This window comes from Lepidochelys olivacea (genome assembly GCF_965140295.1).
Source record: "Lepidochelys olivacea isolate rLepOli2 genome assembly, chromosome: 24".
In the NCBI taxonomy this organism is placed as follows: Eukaryota; Metazoa; Chordata; order Testudines; family Cheloniidae; genus Lepidochelys; species Lepidochelys olivacea.
Window position 1 is genome coordinate 5,491,522 of NC_140434.1, and position 23,131 is coordinate 5,514,652.

The window sequence follows — 23,131 nt, forward strand, 5'->3', positions numbered from 1 at the left end:
GGGGATTGTTTGTCTTTAGCGCCTGTGGGTTTTTTTGTTTTTTGTTTTTATCCTCCTTCCCCTGCAGCTTTAATGCTGGGAGCTGCGGACAGCTGGACGCTGCCGGGGAGGCCAGAGACCAGGAGAGCCAGCGCCAGGAAGGGAGCCCTCTAGGACGAACCCTGAGCTTCTTCATGAAGATGACGGGCAAGTCGAAGGTAGGAGGGACCATTGGGTTTGTGACCTGGCCGGGGACTGGCTGTTAGGGGGGAACCCCGGGCCTCCTGGTTGGAGCTTGTGATGAGGAACTCCTGGGTTCTCTTCCCAGCTTTGGATGGGGATTGGAGTCTGCTGGTTAGAGCATGTGAGAGAGTGACAGGACTCCTGGGTTCTCTTCCCAGCTTTGGATGGGGATTGGAGTCTGCTGGTTAGAGCATGTGAGAGAGTGACAGGACTCCTGGGTTCTCTTCCCAGCTGGGGGAAGGAAGTGTTGTCTAAGGGTTAGAGCGGGGTGGGGGATGCCCGCGTCTGCTGGTGCTGCGACCCCATCAGCTAAGGAAAATGGTGGGACTTGTGGGAGACCTCCCCTCCCAGGGTGCCTGGCAGCTCAGGTAAGTGGCATTCTCTGTGAGATGTTGGCTCATTACCCCGGTGCTTTTGATCCAGACTGGATCAGAATCAGTAACCTCACGGTGACGGATTCCCTGCGATTCATCCACTGCCCTGGCAGGCAGCTCCATTGGGATGTAACCCCCCCTGCCGTACCCTGGAATTCCCCTTCATTGGGTCATCTGCTCCGCCTCTTGGTTCCTCAAAACCGGGTGTATCTGCAAAGCAGCTGCCTCGTGGTCGAGGAAGTGAAAACCTTTTCCTGCCTCATGAAGGAACGGGTAGGCGGTGCAGCAGGAAGAGTTGGTTTCTCTAGCGAGAACATGCAGTGCTCTGCCTTGCCCACCACGGCTTCCTTTAGTCAGGTCCAGGTCCTGGAGCATGTGTTTCAGAGAGTTTCCTGCCACTGCTTTCCAGTAGATGGGCCCAGGCAACAGATTCTCCCAGGAGCGCTGAGCACCAGCAGCCATTAGTGGGTACGCTGAGCTCAGGACTCTTGAGTTCTATCCCAGACTCCTTGGCCTAGTGATGGTCCTGCTCTGTCATGCCTCAGTGTCCTGTTCCAGGGGGATAATGTTATTTACCCACCTTTGTAAAAATGCTTTTGAGAGCCACACGTGACTAGCCCTATGTGAGTGCTCAGAGCCATTATTTAGGATTGCCTGGCAGCCCCCAGGAAACAGCGAGTTGGCCCCTTCTGACTTGAGCTAATGGGGAATCACCAATACAGGGCTCATGACACATAGCTGGGCAGTGCCGATTCCCTCCACTGGAGGGCAATGGTGCCACATGCACGTTCGCCCATGCTGGCTTGTCGCGCCCTTCCTCTCCAGGGCCGGGCAAACAACAGGAAATGTTGCTTTTCTCTCGATAGCATCTGCAGGGTGCAGCCTCGCTCCTCCTGATGAGCATGGATTAGGCAGCTGGGTTAAACCCCTCGGAGGCTCTTTTGCAGAGCTCTGGCTCTGTAGCCCTCAGGCCCAGCCCTTGCACAACAGGCTGCCATGGGTGCAGAACAGGTGCAGCTGTGCACGCTTGCCTGGGTGCCTTGTGGGTTTCCCCCCAGCTTCCTCCAAAGCATCCCTCTAGAGATTAGGGGGTGGGGTGGGGACCTCTCTGTCCTGATCCCATGCGTAGCACAGATATGGGGCTGAATTCACCAGTGCAGAGCCCAGTAGAAGGGGCTCGCACCTCCCACAGTCCTGGGGCTGGTTGGATCCTGCCCCAGCTCTTGCTGCTCTCGGGGTCCCTGGGGCACCTCAGTCCTGCCCCCAGGCTACCTTCAGTGAGGGGTGCGCAGCGCTGGAGCGGCTGGTTCTGTCGTACCCTGGGCTGCCGCACCCAGCACACGGACTCCATCCCTGCTGCTGGCTGGGGGCCCGGAGGATTAAATCCCACCCCCAGATGCCAAGGGGAAGCAGGGCTGTGGACCCTCCGCTCCAGGCGCGGCAGAAACCATTAATCCCGACCAGTCTCCCCAATGTAATCCTTCCTCCTTCCTCTCCGTTCAGGGGCGAGGCGGATTAGCAGCCAGCTGTTCACAGCGTTACCAGCCGGCCCAGGAGTACAGACTTGCTCATCCCCCCCTTTTGCACGGTTAAGAAACCGCTGGCAACTTTCAGCGCTTGGCCCCCAGGTGTGGAGGAGGGAGAGGGAATGCCTCCGCTCTCCTTCAGAGGCTGGCTTGGTCTTGTTTTTTGCTCCATTCAACAGCTGTTTCCAAGTCTGTTTCCCCACTGGCCTGCCCTTGGCCTGAGATGATCCAGGCCATCGCTTGATGCTTGAGTCATGGGGCGCCAGGAGGTTGTAGTAATTTAAACCCTCTCCTGTGCATTTCACTGTTGCTTATTAATCATGGGAGGGAGGGAGGAAGGTGGGAAATGGAATGAAAACCTCTCTGTGCCCCGGGAGCCCTGTCTGAGAGTGGGGCCCCCTTGTGCTTACGGACACACGAGGAGAGAAAGTTCCTGCCCCAGAAAAAGGGTGGGAGGGGAAAGGGAGAGGCCAGAGGTTACCCAGCAGGCCACTGGGAGCATCTTTGATTGGAGGATCTCAAAGTGTCTTATAGACACGACTGAGCTCAGCCTCGCAGCACTGCATGCCTGCTTTCCAGAGACCGAGCTGTGGGCCGGAGGGGATTTGCTTGAGGTCACTCCGCAAGCTGGTGGCAGAGACTGCCTGGAGAACCCAGGAGTTCTGGCATCCGCACCTGTGCTAACCATCGGATAATACCTCCTGCCTAGCTTTTCCTTGTGTGTGCAGTTGGCTGGAGGTCGGAGGGTGCAGAGGAAGCATTAGAGATGATCAAGACCGAGATTTGAGGCTGGTTAGAAAACCCCAGGGAAGCTGATGTCAGCTGGTTTGGATCCAAAGTGCTTCCTGGAGCCCAAGAAGCAGCTAGAGAACAAGGTTTGAACTGCCCTGCGGTTGCTAGTTTGTTTTGCTTAGAAGGGATCAGACTCGGGACATGGGTCAGGGGCCCCCGGAAAGTTGCTTTCGTAAATTTCCTTTTGAGTAAGTTACCCGACTGAGTCTCTCATTTCAGGGAAGGAGAAGGTGTTCATTCCTTAGCCTCTCTCCCTTCTCTCTCCACTGAGCAGGGTTGCTTTCAGGAAGTCTAGGATTGTGGTTGCAGGGCTGTAGTCAGGAACCAGTTGTTTCTGTCTGACTTTAAAGCGATCTCCAGCCGGACGGGGAAAAATAATCTGTTTAGACGTTCTTTGCCAAACCAGCCGGACACACAGGGCTTCATGTAACAATTGCATCAGGCGTTCTGTCTGCCTAGCAAAACAGGGATGTGCTTAAACTGGGAGCCCGAACTCTTCCCTTCCCCACTAGCTCTTCACCTCCAAATACTAAACCACCGGCCTTTAGAACCTACCTCATCAACACAGGGATCTTCATGAGAAAGCTCAATAATGCTTCGTACTTGGAGGCTTTCATCCAGGGATCTCAAAGCACTTTCCAAAGCAAGATAGAGCGAATCCCTGCTCTAGAGATGGGGAAACCGAGGCACAGGGAGGGTAAGTGAGTTGCCCGAGGTTACCCAGCAGGCCAGGGTCAGAGCCTGGACTAAAACCTGGCTCTCCTAATTGCTGGCCCAGTGTTCCAGCACTAGACTATGCAGCCTCGTGTTTTAAAAGGGACTGGGTAATTTTACGGCCTGTAACTTTGTGCCTCTCTTAGGGGCTGAACCTCAACCTAGATCCTGATGTTGGGGAGATATGGAAATCCCAGTCCAAACTGGCTGATGTCTGGAGAATTTGACTCTGACTCACCCTAAAGAAAGATTCGAGCTGTGAATTTGGAGCTGAACCCGTATCGGCATCTGGTGTCTCCATTTCTGACATTAGCTCCCTTTGCTTGATCCCCTGCCTGTGATCTGTGTTCCAGGAAATCCTGACCCCATGCAATAGCTAAAGAGGACGTGACAATAATAGCTGCTCTCAGGTGGCTGGGAAAAGCTGGGAATATCCTCAAACTTCCCAGCAGGAATTAAATCCCTGGCCATGAATTGCAGCACAGTGGGGAGATGCTGCTAGGTTCCTAGTTGTGCAGCAAGTGGGATTGTTTGCAAGTGACACACAAATGTGCAGAGTAATTTACCCTAATGGCCTGAGCACAGGACTGGGGCCCAAGAACTCCTGAGGTCAGATCCTGGCTTTGACACTGATTCCCTCATGTCATTTGATCTCCAAGCCTGAGCTTTCCCATCTGTAAAATGGGAAAGCGGGGTGACCAAACTGCCCAGCTCCCAAGCGGCAGTCGGATTGCAAAGCCCCATACAACTGCCCAGTACCCTACTATGCAACATGGAAAGAGACTAGGGGCCCAGAGTGAAATCGACGCAGCCCTACTGGCCTGTTGGCAGCCTCTTTTCACTTGCTCAGGATCTGATCCTCGTGCCCCCGTCCTTGCAGTTGCCGTCTAATAACGCTCCGGACACGCTCCTGAGAAGGTGCCGAGTCGCGGAGGAGATTGCCTGGTATATGGGGAGCTCTCAGCTGTTGCGAGGCCAAAGCGGAAGGTGGGCAGAGGGGTGCTGGAAGCCTTCTTGCCCTCGCTGTGTCTAGCAATCGCGTTCCCACCCTGCCGCCTCTGGGGTCCCACCTTCACGTTACCTCCTGGGCTCTAGGGTGCTGCCAACTTCCCAAGTGGTGAATAAATGTGGCCCAGCTGTTACATGCCCAGATTGCCGATCCTGTGGGGTATTTTTGTCTCTCCAACAATAAGTTTCGACGGGGCCGCCCACCCGCCCGCCTGCGGGTTTGAATCGCCTTCAAAGTGGCACGGAGCGGACGTCTCTCCGCTCCCTGACTCAGCCGCTAATTGAGCCCAGCTGCTTGGTGTTTCTGGGACGGGAGAAGGGCCCTGTCTGAGCGATCAGGTTGGGCCTCTCCCAGTCTGCCCCTGGCGCGGCAGGACACGTGTTGTAATGCAGTCAGCCATTCTAGAACAAGGAATTTTGCTATAGCTGTGTGTCACCTGGCTTTCTCATTTCTTAGCTGCCCAGGTTAATCGCCGGGAGCTAGCTTCCCCGATAAGCGCCAAAAAGAGCCGTTTCTACCATGCTACACTGCATGGATTTCCCCAAGTCTTCCTCCAGCAGGCAGCCGGTGCAATAGGCTCTGAGTTCTTGCGGGGGGGGGGGGGGGGGGGAGGAAGGAGGAGGTGATTCTCTAGGAGGAGCTCTCTCCATGAACTGACCCAGGAGTGTGCTGCTGAGGGGTGTGTGTGTGTGTGATTTGCTGTTACAGCCAATGTTGTGTGGAGGAGAGGTGGAACAGAACCTATATCTAGTTCTTCACAGTCCTTTGGCACTTTTTTGCACGAGTGTTAACCCTGAAGTCCTGGCCGCTGTCCCTTGTGGGCGCTCACATTTCGCTTCCTTCAATTCCCCAGGCAGTTTCAGTTGAGCATGAGACTCTTCTTTACCTCCTGCCCAAAATGGTTCTGCCAAGTTGCCGTGCGGTTGTTGAGCAGCAGCCGTGCTCCGCGCTAGAAAGGGCTGCCTTGCCGTGCTGAGTTAGCGAGCCGGGTGCAGCACTGCTGTGAGCGACTAAACAGCTGCTGCGTTCCGCCACAGAGGTGGTTGCATTTCTGTGATGAGTGAGCAATCCCTGGGCAGCCGTGCTGTGAGCTACGATACAGCTGATGTGTTCCAGCCCATGGGTGGCTGCACTTCCACGCTGGGTGGGTGAGTTGCTGTGAGCTACTAAAGAGCTACATTGTTCCACCCTAGAGGCGGCCGCATTTGCATGCTAGCTGCGTGATCCCTGCCCACTGTGGCTGTGAGCTCCTAAACAGTCGTCGTGTTCCACCCCAGAGGCAGCTGCTCTCTAGCGGTGGGCTAAGCAAATGCAGCAGGCCGTTTGTGTGTCAGTCTGCAAAAGGTTTGGAAGCGCTCCTCTGCCCAAACACTGCTCCAGTGTCCCCTTTTCTTCAACCTCCGCTATTTTTAGACGTGACTCATGTTCTAAAATCAGAATACTGTGTGTGTTTTAAAAATAAACCCACTGAGCTGCTCATGAGCATTACATAGAATTCAGTGCTGGACTGGTTTGAATATTTCACTGGCTAATGAAAACAAAGAGAAACACTCCATCCCAGCGGTTAGGATACTGTTTTAACGGCTGGGGCCGGGCCTAGGCAGAACTTCCTGGGAAGTGATTTATCACATGCTATGGCCACTCCCACAGCAGTTCAAAGATTCTCTTTTAGGACCCGATCTGATGCCCACTGAGGGCTTCCATTGACAGTAGGGCCCTTTAGACCCAGCTGTTAAGAAGCAGGTGAAGCAGGTAAAGAGACAGGATCCCAGCCCTGAGGGATGCAGGGAATCTGCAGGTCAGCTTGTTATAGGGCCTGATCCTGTAAGGTGCTGATGCCTGGCTTGGATGGGCGGCTGTGGGAAGGGGTCTCCTCAAAGGCTGGTTCAGCTGTGTAAGTTAATTTTACAGGCACTGCTCTGTGATGCAGAGGGAGAGGGTTGCCAGTTTTGGTTGGACACATTCCTGGAGGTTTCATCACATGACCTCTTTAATTACATTGTCATCTTTAATGCCTGGAGAGTCCAGGCCAATCCTGGAGGGTTGGCAACCCCAAACATTAACCCGTCACAATCTAAATAGGGTAAGCCGGCACGGGACAAAGACTGACCAGGAGGGGGCAGGGACAGGGGTTGAATCCCAGATCCAGCCGCCTCCACGTACTGGAGGCAGGAGCGAATCCCAGCTTGGATCCAGATCAGAATTTCTTAACTGACCACCTGTCCCGCTAATGGGCCAAACCAAGTCCCTGGATCGGAACAGAGCGAAAGTGGGTCCAAACTTTGCGGCTGGGATCCATAGCAAGAGTAAAATGAAATCAATAGGACCAAGCGCTGTGACCACTGTGGAATTTGTATATGTAAATTGTGTGATTTTTATATCTACCTATACACATGTATAGTGTGCGTGTGATTATAGAGAGTGTGTATGTATGTATATATTTTCTAACCCATTTTTACTTGATGGGCAGAAGGTTGAAAGCAAGAACTGTATGCAACAGATGCTAATTGTGCTCCTTAATGCACCACTGGAAGGGGCTCAGATACCAGGGTGATGGACATGGGACTTGATAGGATTTTTGTCAACAACAATGAACACTGCTCAGCATTTCTGACATGGGTAACTTACGAGGGATGGAACCCAATGATGGGGTTGAAACTTCCCCAGGGTCTGGAAGGTACATCGGGGGTGTGTGTGTGTGTGTGTGATGGAACATTTTGAGTTCAGCCCCACCTCTGTAATGTAAAACACTGAGCATGATAACATCATCAGGTGGGGGTGTAGCTGAGAGCAAACGTAGGTCTGTAATGAGAGGTGATAGGGTAGGAAAGTCCCCGCTGAAGAGCGACCGCGGTGATATAATGGGAGTGGAATGTTTTGAACAGCTGAGTGGGATCCCTACCTGTACTCAGAAATTCTTAGTGATTGAGACGTTCCAGCAGACTGAAGGAAGCTCATTAAGCTGCCAGTCAGGCTGTGTCATGGTTGGAAGGAGGAAGCATCAGACCCGGGTTGGGTTAGTTTATGCAGACAGGGGTGGTGTTACAGGGTCCGGGTTATTTGCATAGGTGCCAGAACTAGGGGGACTGCCGCACTCCCTGGCTTGAAGTGGTTTCCTTCATATACAGGGTTCACAGTTTGGTTCGATGGCTTTCAGCACCCCCACTATAAAAATTGTTCCAGCACCCCTGGTTATGTGGTATCTATTGTTGGAAAGTATGTAGCAAATCTCCATTGTGGGGGAAAATCTGCATAATTTCAACTATCGAGCGGAGACATGGAGGAGGATCTGAAAGAGAGGGGGTGTTTCTGGGGGAGGTCTGGCAAGGAAGCACTATAATAATACCTTGCCTTCCTCTAGCAGGATCTCCAAGCAAACACAAATGCAGCCACGCACCACCCCGGGGGCAGGAGGTGTTGTTGTTGTCCTCATTATACAGATGGAAAAACTTAGGCACAGTGGGTGGACACCTCTCAGACACAACGTCGCATGGTGAAAGGTGCCAGTGAAATACATAGAATGAACAGGGAGTTAGTATCAGAGCCAGGAGTCCAGATTTCCAGGCCCCTCCCGCAGCTCTAACCTCTAGACAGTACTCCCCTGCCCACAGGAGGGCTGCAGGGAATCTGCATTTGGCCCTGTTTTAAGGCATGATCTGGCAAGATGCTGATCACTGGCTTCAATGGGAATTTGAGTCCTCCCAGGAGGCAGCTTGTGGGGAAGAGACTCCTCAAAGATTGATGAAGTCAGAGCTGGGGATAAAACACAGCAGTCCTGGCTCCCCAGCATCTGCATTAACCACTAGACCATGCTCCCTCCATAGAGCTGGGGATAGAACTGCAGAGTCCTGATGCCCAGCTTCCTGCTGTAACCACTGGACTCCCAGATTCTGTTCCTGGCTCTGCCACTAACTTATTGTGCAACCTTAAGCATGTCACTTCACTTCTTTCTGTGCCTTGGCTTCCCCATCTATATAATGGGCATATTGAAGCCGTAGGGAATGGGGGAGCAAGCCATGGTGATGGCTGAAACTTTAATTCTTAAGATGTTGTTTTCTCTGTATTGCACCTTCCAAATGTCTAGAGAGCTGCTGTCTGTCATGTATTAGGTGTCTGAAGGTGCAGCTCCTGTTGTGACAGGCAGAGTTGTGTAGCATGTTACAGAGGAGCTATACACACTGTGGTCTTCCCCGGGGAGACTTGACTTTGGTTCTTTATTGTTCCGATTTTCCATACTCTGAAACAAACCGTTCAAACTGTAAGTATAGTTTTTCTGTTTGCATATAGAAGCCATAAGAGCTGGGCTGGTTGGGGTGATTGCTTAGGTGCTGTGCTTGGATAGGTGAGCAAACATCACCCCAGCTTTCCTCACTGTAACAGGGGAGTAATGATTGATCTCTTCCTGTGTGAAATGTTCCCACGCTGCAGGGGACTTGGCTGATCACATACAGCTGCTGGTTTCCGCTCCTTGTTCAGAGGAGCGGAGCAGAGGGGAGCGGGGAGATGAAGTGGAGAACAAAGGAAGCAGGGTGACTAAACTGAAAAGGACAAAACCTCGCTGCCCTTGAACTGAATCTAAGCAATGACTGTAGCAATCCCAGCGGTGTAGCATAAGTGGGAGAGACATTGGGCTGACGGGTGGGGAATGCCCATGAGACAAGATGTGAGCCACTACCGGGAAATAGATTGAGAGTCCCTGGTCCAGAGCTTGACCTACTCAACGCACCTGGGGTGATGGATGAGGAAACGGAGGGACAGAAAGGTGAAGGGACTCACAGAAGGTCCCGCAGTGAGCCACTAGCAGAGCTAGGAATCGAACCTGTGGCTCTCGCTTGCCAGGGCTTGATTACACACCAGGTACAAAACTGAATTGGAATCACAGCTTTAGTTCATCACCAGGGCAAATCCCACAGGAACATGGGCCTCCTTGCAGAGCAAGCGCCGCCTGGATCGGTCTCTGGCTAGTCCTCTAGGTGGGCTGGCTGGCTATGCGGCTGATGTTGTCATTGGCAATCTTATTGGGCCACTCTGAAGCTTTTGGTACCCACGTGCCAGCCAGCTAGCAGCCTTCCTTGGTAAAAGCGCTTCAGAATTTGTTGGTCTTCTCCTAATCATACGCCCGCGCTGAGAGAGCTGCTGAAACCAAACCAGGGCTGAGGGTGGCCATGAGGGGGTTTGCCTTTGAATATCCTCCTGGCTGATTTTTGGCCTGGAGAATCGCACACCTCAATCCGCTGCTCTCCATCCTCCCTCAGCGCTCACGTTCCGCGGCCGTGCACTAGCGTTGGTGTTAAACTGTTGCAACTTTGTGGCCGGAGCGTGCCCTGTTCCTTGGGGCTAACCACTCACCCGCACTGCCTCACGGACAATTCCTAGTATTTAAACAATCCCCTCAGTTGCTACGGGAACCAGGTTGGTAACGTTCCCTACATTGCACCTTTTGTTGAAACCCAACACGAGCCCAACACCCCCACACACCAGCCCCCACAAATTCTGGCAGAAACAGCTCCTGAATTCCACACACCACCTGCTTTACCCCTCCCTCCCCGGCTCCTGGTATTATATTCCCTCTGCGCCCACGACGGCGGCACTGGGCAGAGAACCGGCCTGTGACTTTTTATGCTGTATCTGGGTTACAGTTGTTGGGGTCAGGCCCCCTGACAGCAATTCCGGGCCCCAGAACAGGGCACAAGAGTGAACGGGCCCCCAGGCCCGCGGCCCGCCTGATGTTTGGGCGGTGCCGAGCCTGGGCTGGCTGGTGCCCAGTGAGCTGCCGGCTGTGCTGCTGGCCGCGCTTCCACATGCCCGCCTGGTAGTGTTGCCAACTGTCTAAGTGCGCAAACCCAAAGATCCTTGCCCCGCCTACTGCCTTGCCCCTTCTCTGAGGCCTCGCCCCTTCTCTGAGGCCTCGCCCCTTCTCTGAGGCCTCGCCCCCTGTTCACTCCATCCCCCCTCCCTCCGTTGCTTGCTCTCCCTCACCCTCACTCACTTTCATCAGGCTGGGGCAGGGGGTTGGGGTGCAGGAGGGTGTGCGGGGTATAGGTTCTGGGAGGGAGTTTGGGTGCGGGCTCTAGGCTGGGGCAGGGGGTTGGGGTGCAGGAGGGGGTGCGGGGTATAGGTTCTGGGAGGGAGTTTGGGTGCGGGCTCTAGGCTGGGGCAGGGGGTTGGGGTGCAGGAGGGGGTGCGGGGTATAGGTTCTGGGAGGGAGTTTGGGTGCGGGCTCTAGGCTGGGGCAGGGGGTTGGGGTGCAGGAGGGGGTGCGGGGTATAGGTTCTGGGAGGGAGTTTGGGTGTGGGCTCTAGGCTGGGGCAGGGGGTTGGGGTGCAGGAGGGGGTGCGGGGTATAGGTTCTGGGAGGGAGTTTGGGTGCGGGCTCTAGGCTGGGACAGGGGGTTGGGGTGCAGGAGGAGGTCAGAGGGTCGGCACTTACCTCGGGCGGCTCCCGAAAGCGACCGGCACACCCCTCTGGCAGCAGCTCCTAGGCAGGGGGTCCAGGGGGTCGCTGCACACCGCTTCCCACAGGTACCGCCCCTGCAGCTCCCATTGGCCGCAGTTCCTGGCCAATGGGAGCTGCGGAGTTGGCGTAGGGGCAGCGTGTGGAGACTTCCTCCCCAGGGGCCACAGGGGCGTGCCGGCCACCTCTGGGAGCGGTGCAGAGTGAGGGCGGGCAGGAAGCCTGCCTTAGCCCCACTGCACTGCCACGGGTGGCTGGGGGCCCCCTGGGCAATTGCCTCCTTTGCACCCCGCCCCCCCGTCGGTAGGCCTGGTGGGGGTTTTCTTTAACCTGAGGTTTTCTGAAGTATTTTTAGAGAGGGAGCATGAGCAGTGGACACGCAAGCAGAGAATGGAGCTGAAGAAGGGAGGCTACAGCTAGGCAAATGGAAGAGGCTGGAATAAAACAGCTCATCCACCAGTTGGATGCTTTGTGCTGGAGAGGAAGGATGGGTCAGTGGTTACATCGACCGTGTGTGACATGCGGGACCTGGATGCAATTCCCGGCTCCAACGTGGCCCTTATCTTGGGCAAGTCGCAGAGGGTGACCTTTCCCAAAGTGCTTAAATGACTTGGGGGGGCTGAGTTTGGTTAGACTGGAAGCTGTCGGGGCCAGAGAGTCCCTCACTGACTGTACAGCTCCTAGCACAATGGGGCCTGCAGCTAGGTTGGGGTCTCTCTCGCTGCTCTCTTACTCAGTGCCCATTCGGTGGATAAACAAACCACTGCAACCCATTCACCAGCGGTGGGCTCGCTCTTGAGAGAGCCTGGCCTTTCGTAGCCCTTGGGGATGAAAGGCTGGTACAAGAAGGAGGCAGAAAAATTGTTCTTCTTAACCGCGGGGGATAGGACAAGAAGCAATGGGCTTAAATTGCAGCAAGGGATGTTTAAGTTGGACATTAGGAAAAATGTCCTAACTGTCAGGGTGGTGAAGCACTGGAATAAATCACCTAGGGAGGTTGTGGAATCTCCATCTTTGGAGATTTTTAAGAGCAGGTCAGACAAACCCCTGTCTGGGATGGTCTAGATAATACTTAGCCCTGCCATGAGGGCAGGGGACTGGACTAGATGACCTCTCGAGGTCCCTTCCTGTCCCACAATTCTATGAGCTATTCAAAAAAGGACTAATAAGAAGAACACCGGCCGCCCAGTACTGCTGCATGGCTCAGAGGAATGAAGACGCCTGATCCAGAGGCCCATGTATGGCCATCCTCAGAGGAGGTGGGTGAGTCAATGGAAAGTCTCATGTGGGCCCAGCAGCCCCTCGCTGGGTTTGAATCCAGCTAAAAAGAGAGGCTGAGGATGGATTTCCTAGTGAGTTGGCAGCTCGCCGCATGGCCGAGGGCCGGCTCCCTGGGGTGAGAGCAGCAAACACGGGCATGGGTAGCAGCCGAGGGACCAGCCAAGAGCAGAGCCCCAGTGGGCTAGCTTTGGTACAAATACAGGGTAGGAGATGGTTCCTGCCCTGGAGAGCGCACGGTGTGACAGACAAGACAGACCCAGGCTGGGGCCAGAACACAGGAGGAGAGTGATCAATGTCATGTCGGTGTCATGACTTTCGGGGTGTGGGGGAGATAGGTTGCATTAGGCAGGGATTAGCTAAATGAAAAGGGGGAGGGACAGAGCAGGTCGGGAACATGGAGACCTTGGCAGCTGCATCCACCCGTTCCTGCTGTGAAACAGCCCCCTGTGCGTTACTTTGGGGGCCCAGGGGCCGAGAATAGACAGCGGTGGAGCACTTACGGAACATGCCCCGCTGGGCCTGGAGTGAGCCTCTCTTGCCATGCGTCAGCAGCTGAGCTACCCTCCCGTAGGGGGGAAGCTGGTCCTGACTCGAGGAAAGAGCACCCCGTTTCTCAGCCGTCACCCCTTCCTTTCACTGCCATGGCAGCTTCCCCTCCAAGCAGCAGCCGGACTGGAGGCTGCTTAGCTTGGGAGTTCTGGTACCATCATCCCCTGGGGAGCCAAAGCATTAATGATCTATTGGGGTGGAGGGGTTCCTAGCTTCCTCAGGCCTTGGGGGTTGTTGCTGGTGCTCAACAGACACCTCCCTGCTCCCCAGGATCTAATCAAATCCCAGCCCCTCAACATCTTACACCCGGAGCCAATTCTTTTTATGAGGGAGAGCTAGGATGTGGCAGGGTATTGGTCCCAAGCAATGCCAACGGGCTCTCGTCTGTGCCGCGGAGGGGGGCTCGGGGGTGCCAGCCACGAGGACGAGCCCTCGGCTCTGCTGGTTTGGGGCCTGGACTCTGCCATTTAAGCCTGGTCTTCCCCTCCCTTCCCCAGGGAGCTGCTGTTCATAACCCTCTCCGCCAGGGCTCTAGCCTCTGAAAAGGAAACTAACCTAGACGGACCCCCCACAGCCACTTCCCTTTCTCCCCATAAGGGGCCACTTCCTGGCATGTGACCTCCCATCAGCTCTGCTGCAGGGGCTTTCCACTGACAGCAGATCTTAGCAGACACCGGTCTCATCCAGGGCCTCTGGAACAACAAGCCGCCCATCCATGTGTTAGTCTGACGCACCGGGGTTTTCTCTGCACGGTGCGGGTGCCGCTTTGCTGCTGCTGATTCTCCCTTGAACTATTGTTAGAGATATGACAGCAGCACCTGGAGGTCCCGCCCGAGATCATGGCCCCATCGTGCTCGGCGCTGGACGTACACATAGCGAGAGATCCTGTTCCAAAGAATTTAAATAGACTAGATGGAGTGCGAGGGGAAACTGAGGCATAGAGGGACAGCAGCTTGCTCAAGGGCAGTGGCAAAACCAGGACCAGACCTGCTGTCTCCTGCGTCAAAGTTTGGTGCTCTGACCACTAGCCCACACTGCCTTCCCTCATTAGCTGAGCCAGCTGGGGCTACCTTCAGATGTGGCAATGACCACATCTAACTTCCCAGCCATGCCATGGCAATTGGACTAGGAAATATGCTTTAATTATGGAAATTAATTGTAGTCTCTTTGTGAGGCAGGGACAGTCTTTTTGTTCTGTGTTTGTCCAGGGGGCCTGGGCCATGACATGGGCTCCTACTTGTGAGCACATGACACCTAATAATAATCATGAGAATGCTTTCAGTTTGAATGGCTTAATCGAGGTTAGGGAACGACTCAAGCAAGAAAGAACGAATGTCAAGTCCCTCTGATTGAGAGCACAGCGTGTGCAACTCCCTAACAGGCTGCCTACCGATGCAGCTGCCGGCCCTGCAGAGACAGCCTTCAATATTGAAAGGCTCAGAACCAAGAGGTAGCAATTACCCACGCCGCAGAGAAGGCTAAATGGGTCTTTTTCCATCTCAGGGTTCTCCCCTTATGAAAGGCAGCCAGGCAAGGTGGAGTCCTGAGAGGCTGCTTGGTAAGCATAAGGAGGGATTGTTTTTAGAAAGCCCAGGGTTTGGTTTAACCCTCTTGTCTCCCCTGTGCGCTGGCTCAGGAGCAAAGGCATCGCCGGGGGAAAAGGGAATACAGATCCCACAGAGCAAATCTCTGTCCTACACGCACTCCTGCAAGGAACAGCAGCAGTTCCGCCTCCCTGGTCCGGGGGCAGTTCTTGGCTCATTAGCGCAAAGTGGGCTGGTGAGAGTGGGAGGTGGGATTGAAACCCCCAAGGCTCATTGCAGCTCGGGAGCGTCTTCACTACGGAGTTCGCCTGGGTGTGAGCAGCCACGCTGCAGAGCCCTGTCCGAGTCGCTGCGTCCTCACCGCTGCTGTGTGTCGCTGGGACTTCTGGGGGCCCATCCCCTGGTTCTTTGGGCTGCAGTGAGCGGAGCTGCTGTGTGAGCCGTTCCCCGGGAAATGGGGGAGGACTCACCTGTCATGGGTGCAGAGGGAAGCTGTGGGAAGGCATTGGAGGAGTAGCGGCACCCGTGGGGTTTAGCCTGGGTCCACATTACAGAGCGAAAGTCTCAAACCCCCGCCCCACCTAGCCCAGGATTGGACGCAGCGCTAAACTCAGGTCAGAGGGTTTGGCTGGAGAGGGATTAGGGCCAACAGCTGAGCTAACTCTGCAGCGGAGACACATTCATAGAGGATACTAGATTTTCTAGAGCGGTTGCCCAAATTCTTGCACTTTGCAGCAAAGTGGGTCTAACCCAGTATCTTGACACCATCTACTCCAGAGAAAGGTGTAAACGTGGGATGATCCTCTGCCCTACAGCTGGCTGCAAAGCAGGTAGCGGCGTTCCTGGCAGGGATGGTGTTTTCCCGTTTCAGCTCCGATGGTAGAGTGCCCACGCTTGGCACACCAGCTGCGTGTCGCAATCCTGGTGCGAGAGAGGGGTTGGCTTTGTTTCTTGGCTAGTGGATATCATTAAAATGCCCTTGGCAGCGAGCCAGCACTCCCTCGCCACCCCCCAAAGGGCTCATTCGGTGGCAGCTGCTGCTAACAAAGCAGTGGGCTGTCTAAAGATGAAGTGGTTAATTAATTGAGAGAGATGGTAGCTCCCAGCCCCATGAGCACTTGGGGCTTGGCCTTAGAGATGTACTCTCTGTGTGGGTACCTGGTAAAGATTCAGGATGCTCTCATCCCAGGTAAAGCTAAGGTGGCTGCTTGCTTATTTCTTTCATATGCTTTAATAAGTAGCTTATTTTAGAGCCCTTTCTTTACACACCTCTCCATGGGCCTTGTTCCTTTCTATTTGCCTCATCTCTCTCTGCTCCCACACGTAATCTCCTTCAGGTCAGTGCAAGAGCCTTCTCCTCTGGAGCCCTTTCCACCTCTTATTTCTTTCCCAGCAGTCAGGAGACTGGGTTGTATTGCTGGCTGTGCGATCGGCCTGCTTGGTGACCTTGGACAGCTCACTTGCTTTGCCTCAGTTTCCCTATCTGTAAAATGGGGATAATGATACTGACCTCTGATGTAAAGCACTTTGATATCTACTGATTTATTGTTTGTTTGTTTTTTTAGAAATATACGAGGCCACAAAAAGGACATAGGCCACATCTATGCACAGTTCATCTCAATTTTTAAATTATATCTTAATATTTAAATATTCTTCTTAGTTAGCACTATGTAACTGGGATTTAAATTGAGGTATCTTAATTTAGTGAACCAAGATACACCAAATTAAGCCAAATGCAATCAGATTTAAGTGTCCACCTAAGGGGATTTGCACCTGTTTAAATCAGTTTAGCTAAGACAATGCAACTGTGGCATATAGCCAAGGTCTAAGGGTTCTGATCTTGCAGGTATTTGTGTGTCGATAATTTAATGGGACCCACTATCCTGTGGGAAGTTATTCATGTGTCTGCAGGATCGGGGTCTAACTCAGCCGGCTGGGTGACCCAAACACTGTCTAAAGGAAGGACTGGACTCTTTCCATTTCTGGGCGGTACCAGCCCGTATTAAATCTCAGCATACAGGGAACGGACGTTCTGTTGCTGGGATCTCATTAAGCAATGGCATCAGCCACTGGGATGGATGGGGGCGGAGGAGTGGGGAGCAGCGGTGGTTCCCATGGTGAAAAGAAGAGGAAACTCGATCTCCTGAGTCCTGTTGGCTTGGATGCAGGGCGCCTAGCGTGCAGGTGTCCTTGTTCCTCTGGGGCTGCTTTTCTGGTTCAGCAGGTTCTGAGCTGGAAGATGCTGTTTCTGGTGACGGTGACTGAATGTCTCATTCAAACCCAGTTATTCCTTCCCAGGTCTCCATGGGTGCCCAACTCCAGCAGCTTGTATTTCAGACCTCTGCTCCTTTACCCCAAGGTCCCCCAAGTATTGTTTGCGGTGAAGTATCTTATCCCCATTCCAGAGCAAGGCAAACTGAGGCAGGGAGAGGTGTGGTGGCACACCTAAGATCCCAGAGTGAGGGGGTGACTGAGCTGGGAGTGGGACCCAGGAGTCCTGAGTCCCAGCCTCTCTCCTCCTAATCTAACTACTTGACATGCTGCATGTCTAGAGACTTGGTTATAGAAGAGATGGGGGAAGCCCAGCCCAAAGAAGGAGCAGCTGGAGAGAGGGGAATTCAGTTGGCCAAAGTCAGCAGTAAACTCTGATTCCTAGTCCTCTGCTCTAACCACTAGGCTATGCTGACGCCTGTTAAATTACACAGGCTAGTGCTTTCACTGGACCCCCTTGCACAGCCCCAGAAGCTGGGTTGACTACGCTCTGGCAAGGGAGGGTAGGGTGGGGCTCACTGTGAACGGGCTGGGTGGGTGGAAGCAAAGCGAGGAAAGAAAAATATGTTTGTGAGTGTGTGTGTCACACCTTATGGTGGGGTCTTGCTGTTCCCTTAAATCAATAGGGGAGAGTAAATCTGTCCTACTGCACAGGACAGGAGGATAAATAGCCCTTTTGCTTTTAAAAGTTTCCTTCCGAATCCCTTTCTTTCTTAATAGGCCAGCGTGGTGTAGTGGATAGTGCACAGGCTGGGACTAAGAAGACCTGGGTCCTATTCCTAGCTCTGCCACTGGCCTGCTGGGTGACCTTCGGCAAGTAATGTCACCTAGTTTCTCCATCTGTAAAGTGGGCCTAATGATACTGCCTTTCTCTGTAAACCTATTGGAGATCTATGGCTGGGGAGGTGTTATCTGTCTGAATTACTGTAGCAGCTAGAGTTCCCCCGAGACCAGGTCACCATTAAGTTGGGTGCTGCCCAGACATGAGTAGAGAGACAGATCCTTCCCCAAGAGTTTCCACCCTGCATAGGGACAAGACAAAGGGTAGGAAAAAGGAGTCTTTATTAATTCCCTGTTTTATAGATGTAGAAACTGAGGCACAGAGTGGGGCCATGACTTGCCCAAGGTCTCTCACACAGTCAGTGGCAGATCCAGGAATAGAATCCAGCTTTTCTAGGTGCCAGCCCAGTGTTCTCCCCACTGCGCCAGGGTGGGAGGGGAAGTAGACCTTGAGAGGGACTTATCCAAGGTGAGACGGCCAGGAATGGGAGCCGGGGTCTCCCACTGGGCCATGCAGCCCCTTTAAACTTCAGGCTTTACTCCAGCTGCTCCTGTGTGCTTTGGGAAATAATCCTTCTCTGTTAACTCGCTAGGGGAAACTCCTATTTGCGTGGCCTCACCGGGGCGGGGCGGAGGGGAAGGTAAATCTTTTATTAGCTCTCTTGCTGGGAAAGTCGTCAGCATCCCGCCCCCCCGTTCTGAACAGAGGCCTGAGTGAGAACATTGCTGCTCTTGTCTAAACACTAATGTTTTTCTTCTGCGTCCAGCCCGTTGCATTTTCCAGCCTGTCTTGTGGGACAGAATGAATTTATTTTGTGTTGGAGTTTTGTTTGTATAAAGAGTCCTGCCCTAGGGGGCTTTATCTGTATATACACTCCACTCAGTAGCACTATATAGTTCCTGTCTTGGTACAGAGCATCTTTATCAGTGGTGGGATGTTTTAGCAGTTACTCATTAAGCTGTGTACTGCTGGCTTTTCCCTTTATGCGCACATGGCCTTGCCTTGGGTTCACTCTTAGACACTGGGTAGTGTTGAATGTTACCGTGCCTTTTTTAAATTGTATTTTAAAAACACTTTATTGGCTTACGGTCTAACCTGTCCAATTTCTCTGCCCCGATCTCTCCCCCGCTTTCACATGCATGGTGATTGCTTTATTGGGTAGCGGGGAGAAAGAAAAAGCTCCCATGCAAAATTCAATTTTGTAGATTTAGAAGCAAGCCACGGTTTTTCTTGATGCTGACTGCAGGCAATGAATGTCACTTGTTAGAGCAGGAGTTACTGCGTGTTAGCATTGGGGAGTGGGGGTTGGTTTTAGTGGATCTGATGCTGCCCTGGGATTCAGGAGACCTGGCTTCTATTCTCTGCCTGCTGAACTCACAGGGCTGAGTGAAATCTGCCGGCCGGTGTTAGATTTTTTAAATTTTTTTTAAAGTCAGAAGGAACCATTGTGATCACCCTGTCTCTCACCTTCCGCATAGCCCATGCCCCAGAGATTTGCCCGGCAATTCCTGCAGGATCTCCAACTAGCTGATCCCTTCTGGCCTTTAGACCTATGAAGCAAGCCGCAATTCATGGCCCCAATCCTGTGAAACAAGCATGTGCGCCAAGTTGCTGGGGCTGCTTGAATGCTTGGAGCTGCAGAGGATAAGGTGCTCGCGCCACCGGTGGCCTGGTTTTGGGAAGGGGTCTGGAAAAGAAGCTGGCGCTAGGTGAGATGGAAGAGGGGGAACAGAGACAGTGGTACGAAGACGGGCGGTTCCACATTCTTTTCATTTGTCTTCTGGCTTAAGATGTGGGGGAGTTTCTTTTGTCTTTTCCCCAAGAAGCCGTGAGGACTAGAAACTTACTATTTTTTTTTAAATCAGAGTTGAGATTCTCATAGAATCACATGACTCCAGCAGCTGGGGCTTTAAGAAGAAAGATTAATTCTATCACATGGCTTGTGATTAAACTCATGAGTGTGGGCAACGGGGGATTCTAATGGGCTTTTTGGATCAGGCTCTGAATCTCTTAACATGTACCTGTTTTTCTTTCTTTGCATGTAACATAGGGCTTGACTTCAAATGTACAAATCCGTTGGGACTGTGTTTCTCAGAGGCTGCCCCTCTCACTGTTGGTTGGTCACATGGGCAGAGCTATGTCCTGTTACACTGGTGTTAATTATTCTGGATTTACAGTGGTGCAAATCAGCACCATCTGGCCCTGGGTATCCAATTAACTACTGAGTGCATAGGCAAGTACTTAGCCTGGATTTCTGTTGGGGTCTGATCCTTAGGTGGTGGTTACCTCTGCTCATGTCTTCCCTAAGATTTGCTGTAATGAGTTGAGGCACCTGCCTTTGATTAGTTAATGCTCATTTGGATGAAGGCCAGAGTCTAATCCCTCTGAAATCCTCAACTGACCCTTCTCTGCACCTTTGATCTTTTCCCCAAAACTCTTTCATCTTGGTCTGTTAATCTGGATTCTCCCCACTCCTCCTGCAAACAAAGCAACCCCACTCCCTTGTATTTCAGATTATATTGCAGGTTTAAAAGTAAAACTGCTGTTGAAGTAGGTCTAAAGAAAACACCAGCAACCTAATTTCTAAATGAGAAGAGCTCTGTGAAGCTAGAAAGCTTGTCCCTTCTGCCTACAGAAGCTGGTCCAATAAAAGACATTACCTCACCTACCGTGTCTCTCTTTAATTTCTGAATGTCCATCTTCAGCGACATTGTACTAATAACTCTTGGTATTTATTTGCCTTTCAAAAGGAGCATTTTTCTCATGGTTAGAGCCTGAGATTTGCCATCAGGACCCCTGAGTTCTATTTCTGGCTCTGTGGCTGGCACGCTGTGTGAAAGATGTCAAATTATTTCACCGCTCCATGCCTCAGTTTCCCCACATGTGAAATGGAGTGTGTTAAAACTTTCTCACCTTTGTAATCATTGGATAAAAGGTGCCACATAGTATTGTGTGGATATCAAAGCACCTCATAAATTTTAGGTTTCAGAGTAACAGCCATGTTAGTCTGTATCCGCAAAAAGAAAAGGAGTACTTGTGGCACCTTAGAGACTAACAAATTTATTTCAGCGTGAGCTTTCATGAGCTACAGCTCACTTCATCTGATGCATTCAGTGGAAAATACAGTGGGGAGATTTATATACATAGAGAGCATGAAACAATGGGTGTTACCATACACACTGTAACGAGAGTGATCACTTAAGGTGAGCTATTACCAGCAGGAGAGCGGGGGGAGGGGGGGAAACACACTTTTGTAGTGATAATCAAGGTGGGCCATTTCCAGTAGTTGACAAGAACGTCTGAGGAACTGTGAGGGGGGGGAGGGAATAAACATGGGGAAATAGTTTTACTTTGTGTAATGACCCATCCACTCCCAGCCTCTACTCAAGCCTAAGTTAATTGTATCCAGTTTGCAAATTAATTCCAATTCAGCAGTCTCTAGTTGGAGTCTGTTTTTGAAGTTTTTTTGTTGAAGAATTGCAACTGTTAGGTCTGTAATCGAGTGATCAAAGAGATTGAAGTGTTCTCTGACTGGTTTTTGAACGTTATAATTCTTGACATCTGATATGTGTCCATTTATTCTTTTACGTAGAGACTGTCCAGTTTGACTAATGTACATGGCAGAGGGGCATTGCTGGCACATGATGGCATAGATCACATTGGTAGATGTGCAGGTGAACGAGCCTCTGATAGTGTGGCTGATGTGATTAGGCCCTGTGATGGTGTCCCCCGATTAGATATGTGGACACAGTTGGCAACGGGCTTTGTTGCAAGGATAGGTTCCTGGGTTTTGTTCTGTGGTGTGTGGTTGCTGGTGAGTATTTGCTTCAGGTTTGGGGGCTGTCTGTAAGCAAGGACTGGCCTGTCTCCCAAGATCTGTGAGAGTGATGGGTCGTCCTTCAGGATAGGTTGTAGATCCTTGATGATGCGTTGGAGAGGTTTTAGTTGGTTAGAAGGTGATGGCTAGTGGCGTTCTGTTATTTTCTTTGTTGGGCCTGTCTTGTAGTAGGTGACTTCTGGGAACTCTTCTGTCTCTGTCAATCTGTTTCTTCACTTCAGCAGGTGGGTATTGTAGTTGTAAGAATGCTTGATAGAGATCTTGTAGGTGTTTGTCTGAGGGGTTTGAGCAAATGCGATTGTATCGTAGAGCTTGGCTGTAGACAATGGATCGTGTGGTGTGGTCTCGATGAAAGCTGGAGGCATTGAGGTAGGAATAGCGGTCAGTCGGTTTCCGGTATAGGGTGGTGTTTATGCGACCATCGCTTATTAGCACCATAGTGTCCAGGAACTGGATCTCTTGTGTGGACTGGTCCAGGCTGAGGTTGATGGTGGGATGGAAATTGTTGAAATCATGGTGGAATTCCTCAAGGGCTGCTTCTCCATGGGTCCAGACGATGAAGATGTCATCAATGTAGCGCAAGTAGAGTAGGGACATTAGCGGACAAGAGCTGAGGAAGTGTTGTTCTAAGTCAGCCATAAAAATGTTGGCATATTGTGGGGCCATGCGGGTACCCATAGCAGTGCCGCTGATCTGAAGGTGTCTATATTGTCCCCAAATGTGAAATAGTTATGGGTAAGGACAAAGTCACAAAGTTCAGCCACCAGGTTTGCCGTGACATTATCGGGGATACGGTTCCTGACAGCTTGTAGTCCATCTTTGTGTGGAATGTTGGTGTAGAGGGCTTCTACATCCATAGTGGCCAGGATGGTGTTATCAGGAAGATCACCGATGGATTGTAGTTTCCTCAGGAAGTCAGTGGTGTCTCGAAGATAGCTGGGCATGCTGGTAGCATTGGGCCCGAGGAGGGAGTCTACATAGCCAGACAATCCTGCTGTCAAGGTGCCAATGCCTGAGATAATGGGGCGTCCAGGATTTCCAGGTTTATGGATCTTGGGTAGCAGATAGAATATCCCAGATTGGGATTCCAGGGGTGTGTCTGTGCGGATTTGTTCTTGTGCTTTTTCAGGGAGTTTCTTGAGCAAATGGTGTAGTTTCTTTTGGATGGGTCATTACACAAAGTAAAACTATTTCCCCATGTTTATTCCCTCAACCCCACCCCTCATTTCCTCAGATGTTCTTGTCAACTGCTGGAAATGACCCACCTTGATCATCACTACAAAAGGTTTTTTCCCCCACTCTCCTGCTGGTAATAGCTCACCTTAAGTGATCACTCTCGTTACAGTGTGTATGGAAACACCCATTGTTTCATGCTCCCTATGTATATAAATCTCCCCACTGTATCTTCCACTGAATGCATCCGATGAAGTGAGCTGTAGCTCACGAAAGCTTATGCTCAAATAAATTTGTTAGTCTCTAAGGTGCCACAAGTCCTCCTTTTCTTTTTTCATAAATTTTAGTTAATCTTCATGACAGCCCTTGTTAGGTAGGTAACGTGTTATTCCACTCTTAAAGAATGGGGAAACTGAGGCAGAATGAAGTGATTATCTAATGTCATGTGATAAATTGGTTGCAGTGTCCGAAATAGAATTTAGAAGCCCCAATGCCCAGTCATTTACCCTGCCATCCCAGAACTGGGAAGAGAATCGAGGAGTCCTGGTTCCCCATCCATCCTCAGCTGTAATTGCTAGGCTGCACTCTCTTTGATAGAACTTAT

The 23,131-nt window shown here is 52.0% G+C and overlaps 1 protein-coding gene across 7 annotated transcripts in view; it reads left to right on the forward strand.

Annotated features, from left to right (window-relative positions):
• The window catches only part of ARHGEF2 (Rho/Rac guanine nucleotide exchange factor 2), a 136,059-nt gene that overhangs the window by 45,488 nt on the left and 67,440 nt on the right, over positions 1–23,131 (forward strand). For 6 of the 7 annotated variants that reach the window (XM_084613513.1, XM_084613518.1, XM_084613517.1 and 3 more), the window contains exon 6: positions 68–197. In XM_084613513.1, the coding sequence (XP_084469639.1) occupies positions 68–197 (130 nt within the window). Of the gene's footprint in view, positions 1–67; positions 198–2,890; positions 2,998–23,131 lie in introns of those variants that run through there. The other variant, XM_084613521.1, reaches the window with a different exon arrangement.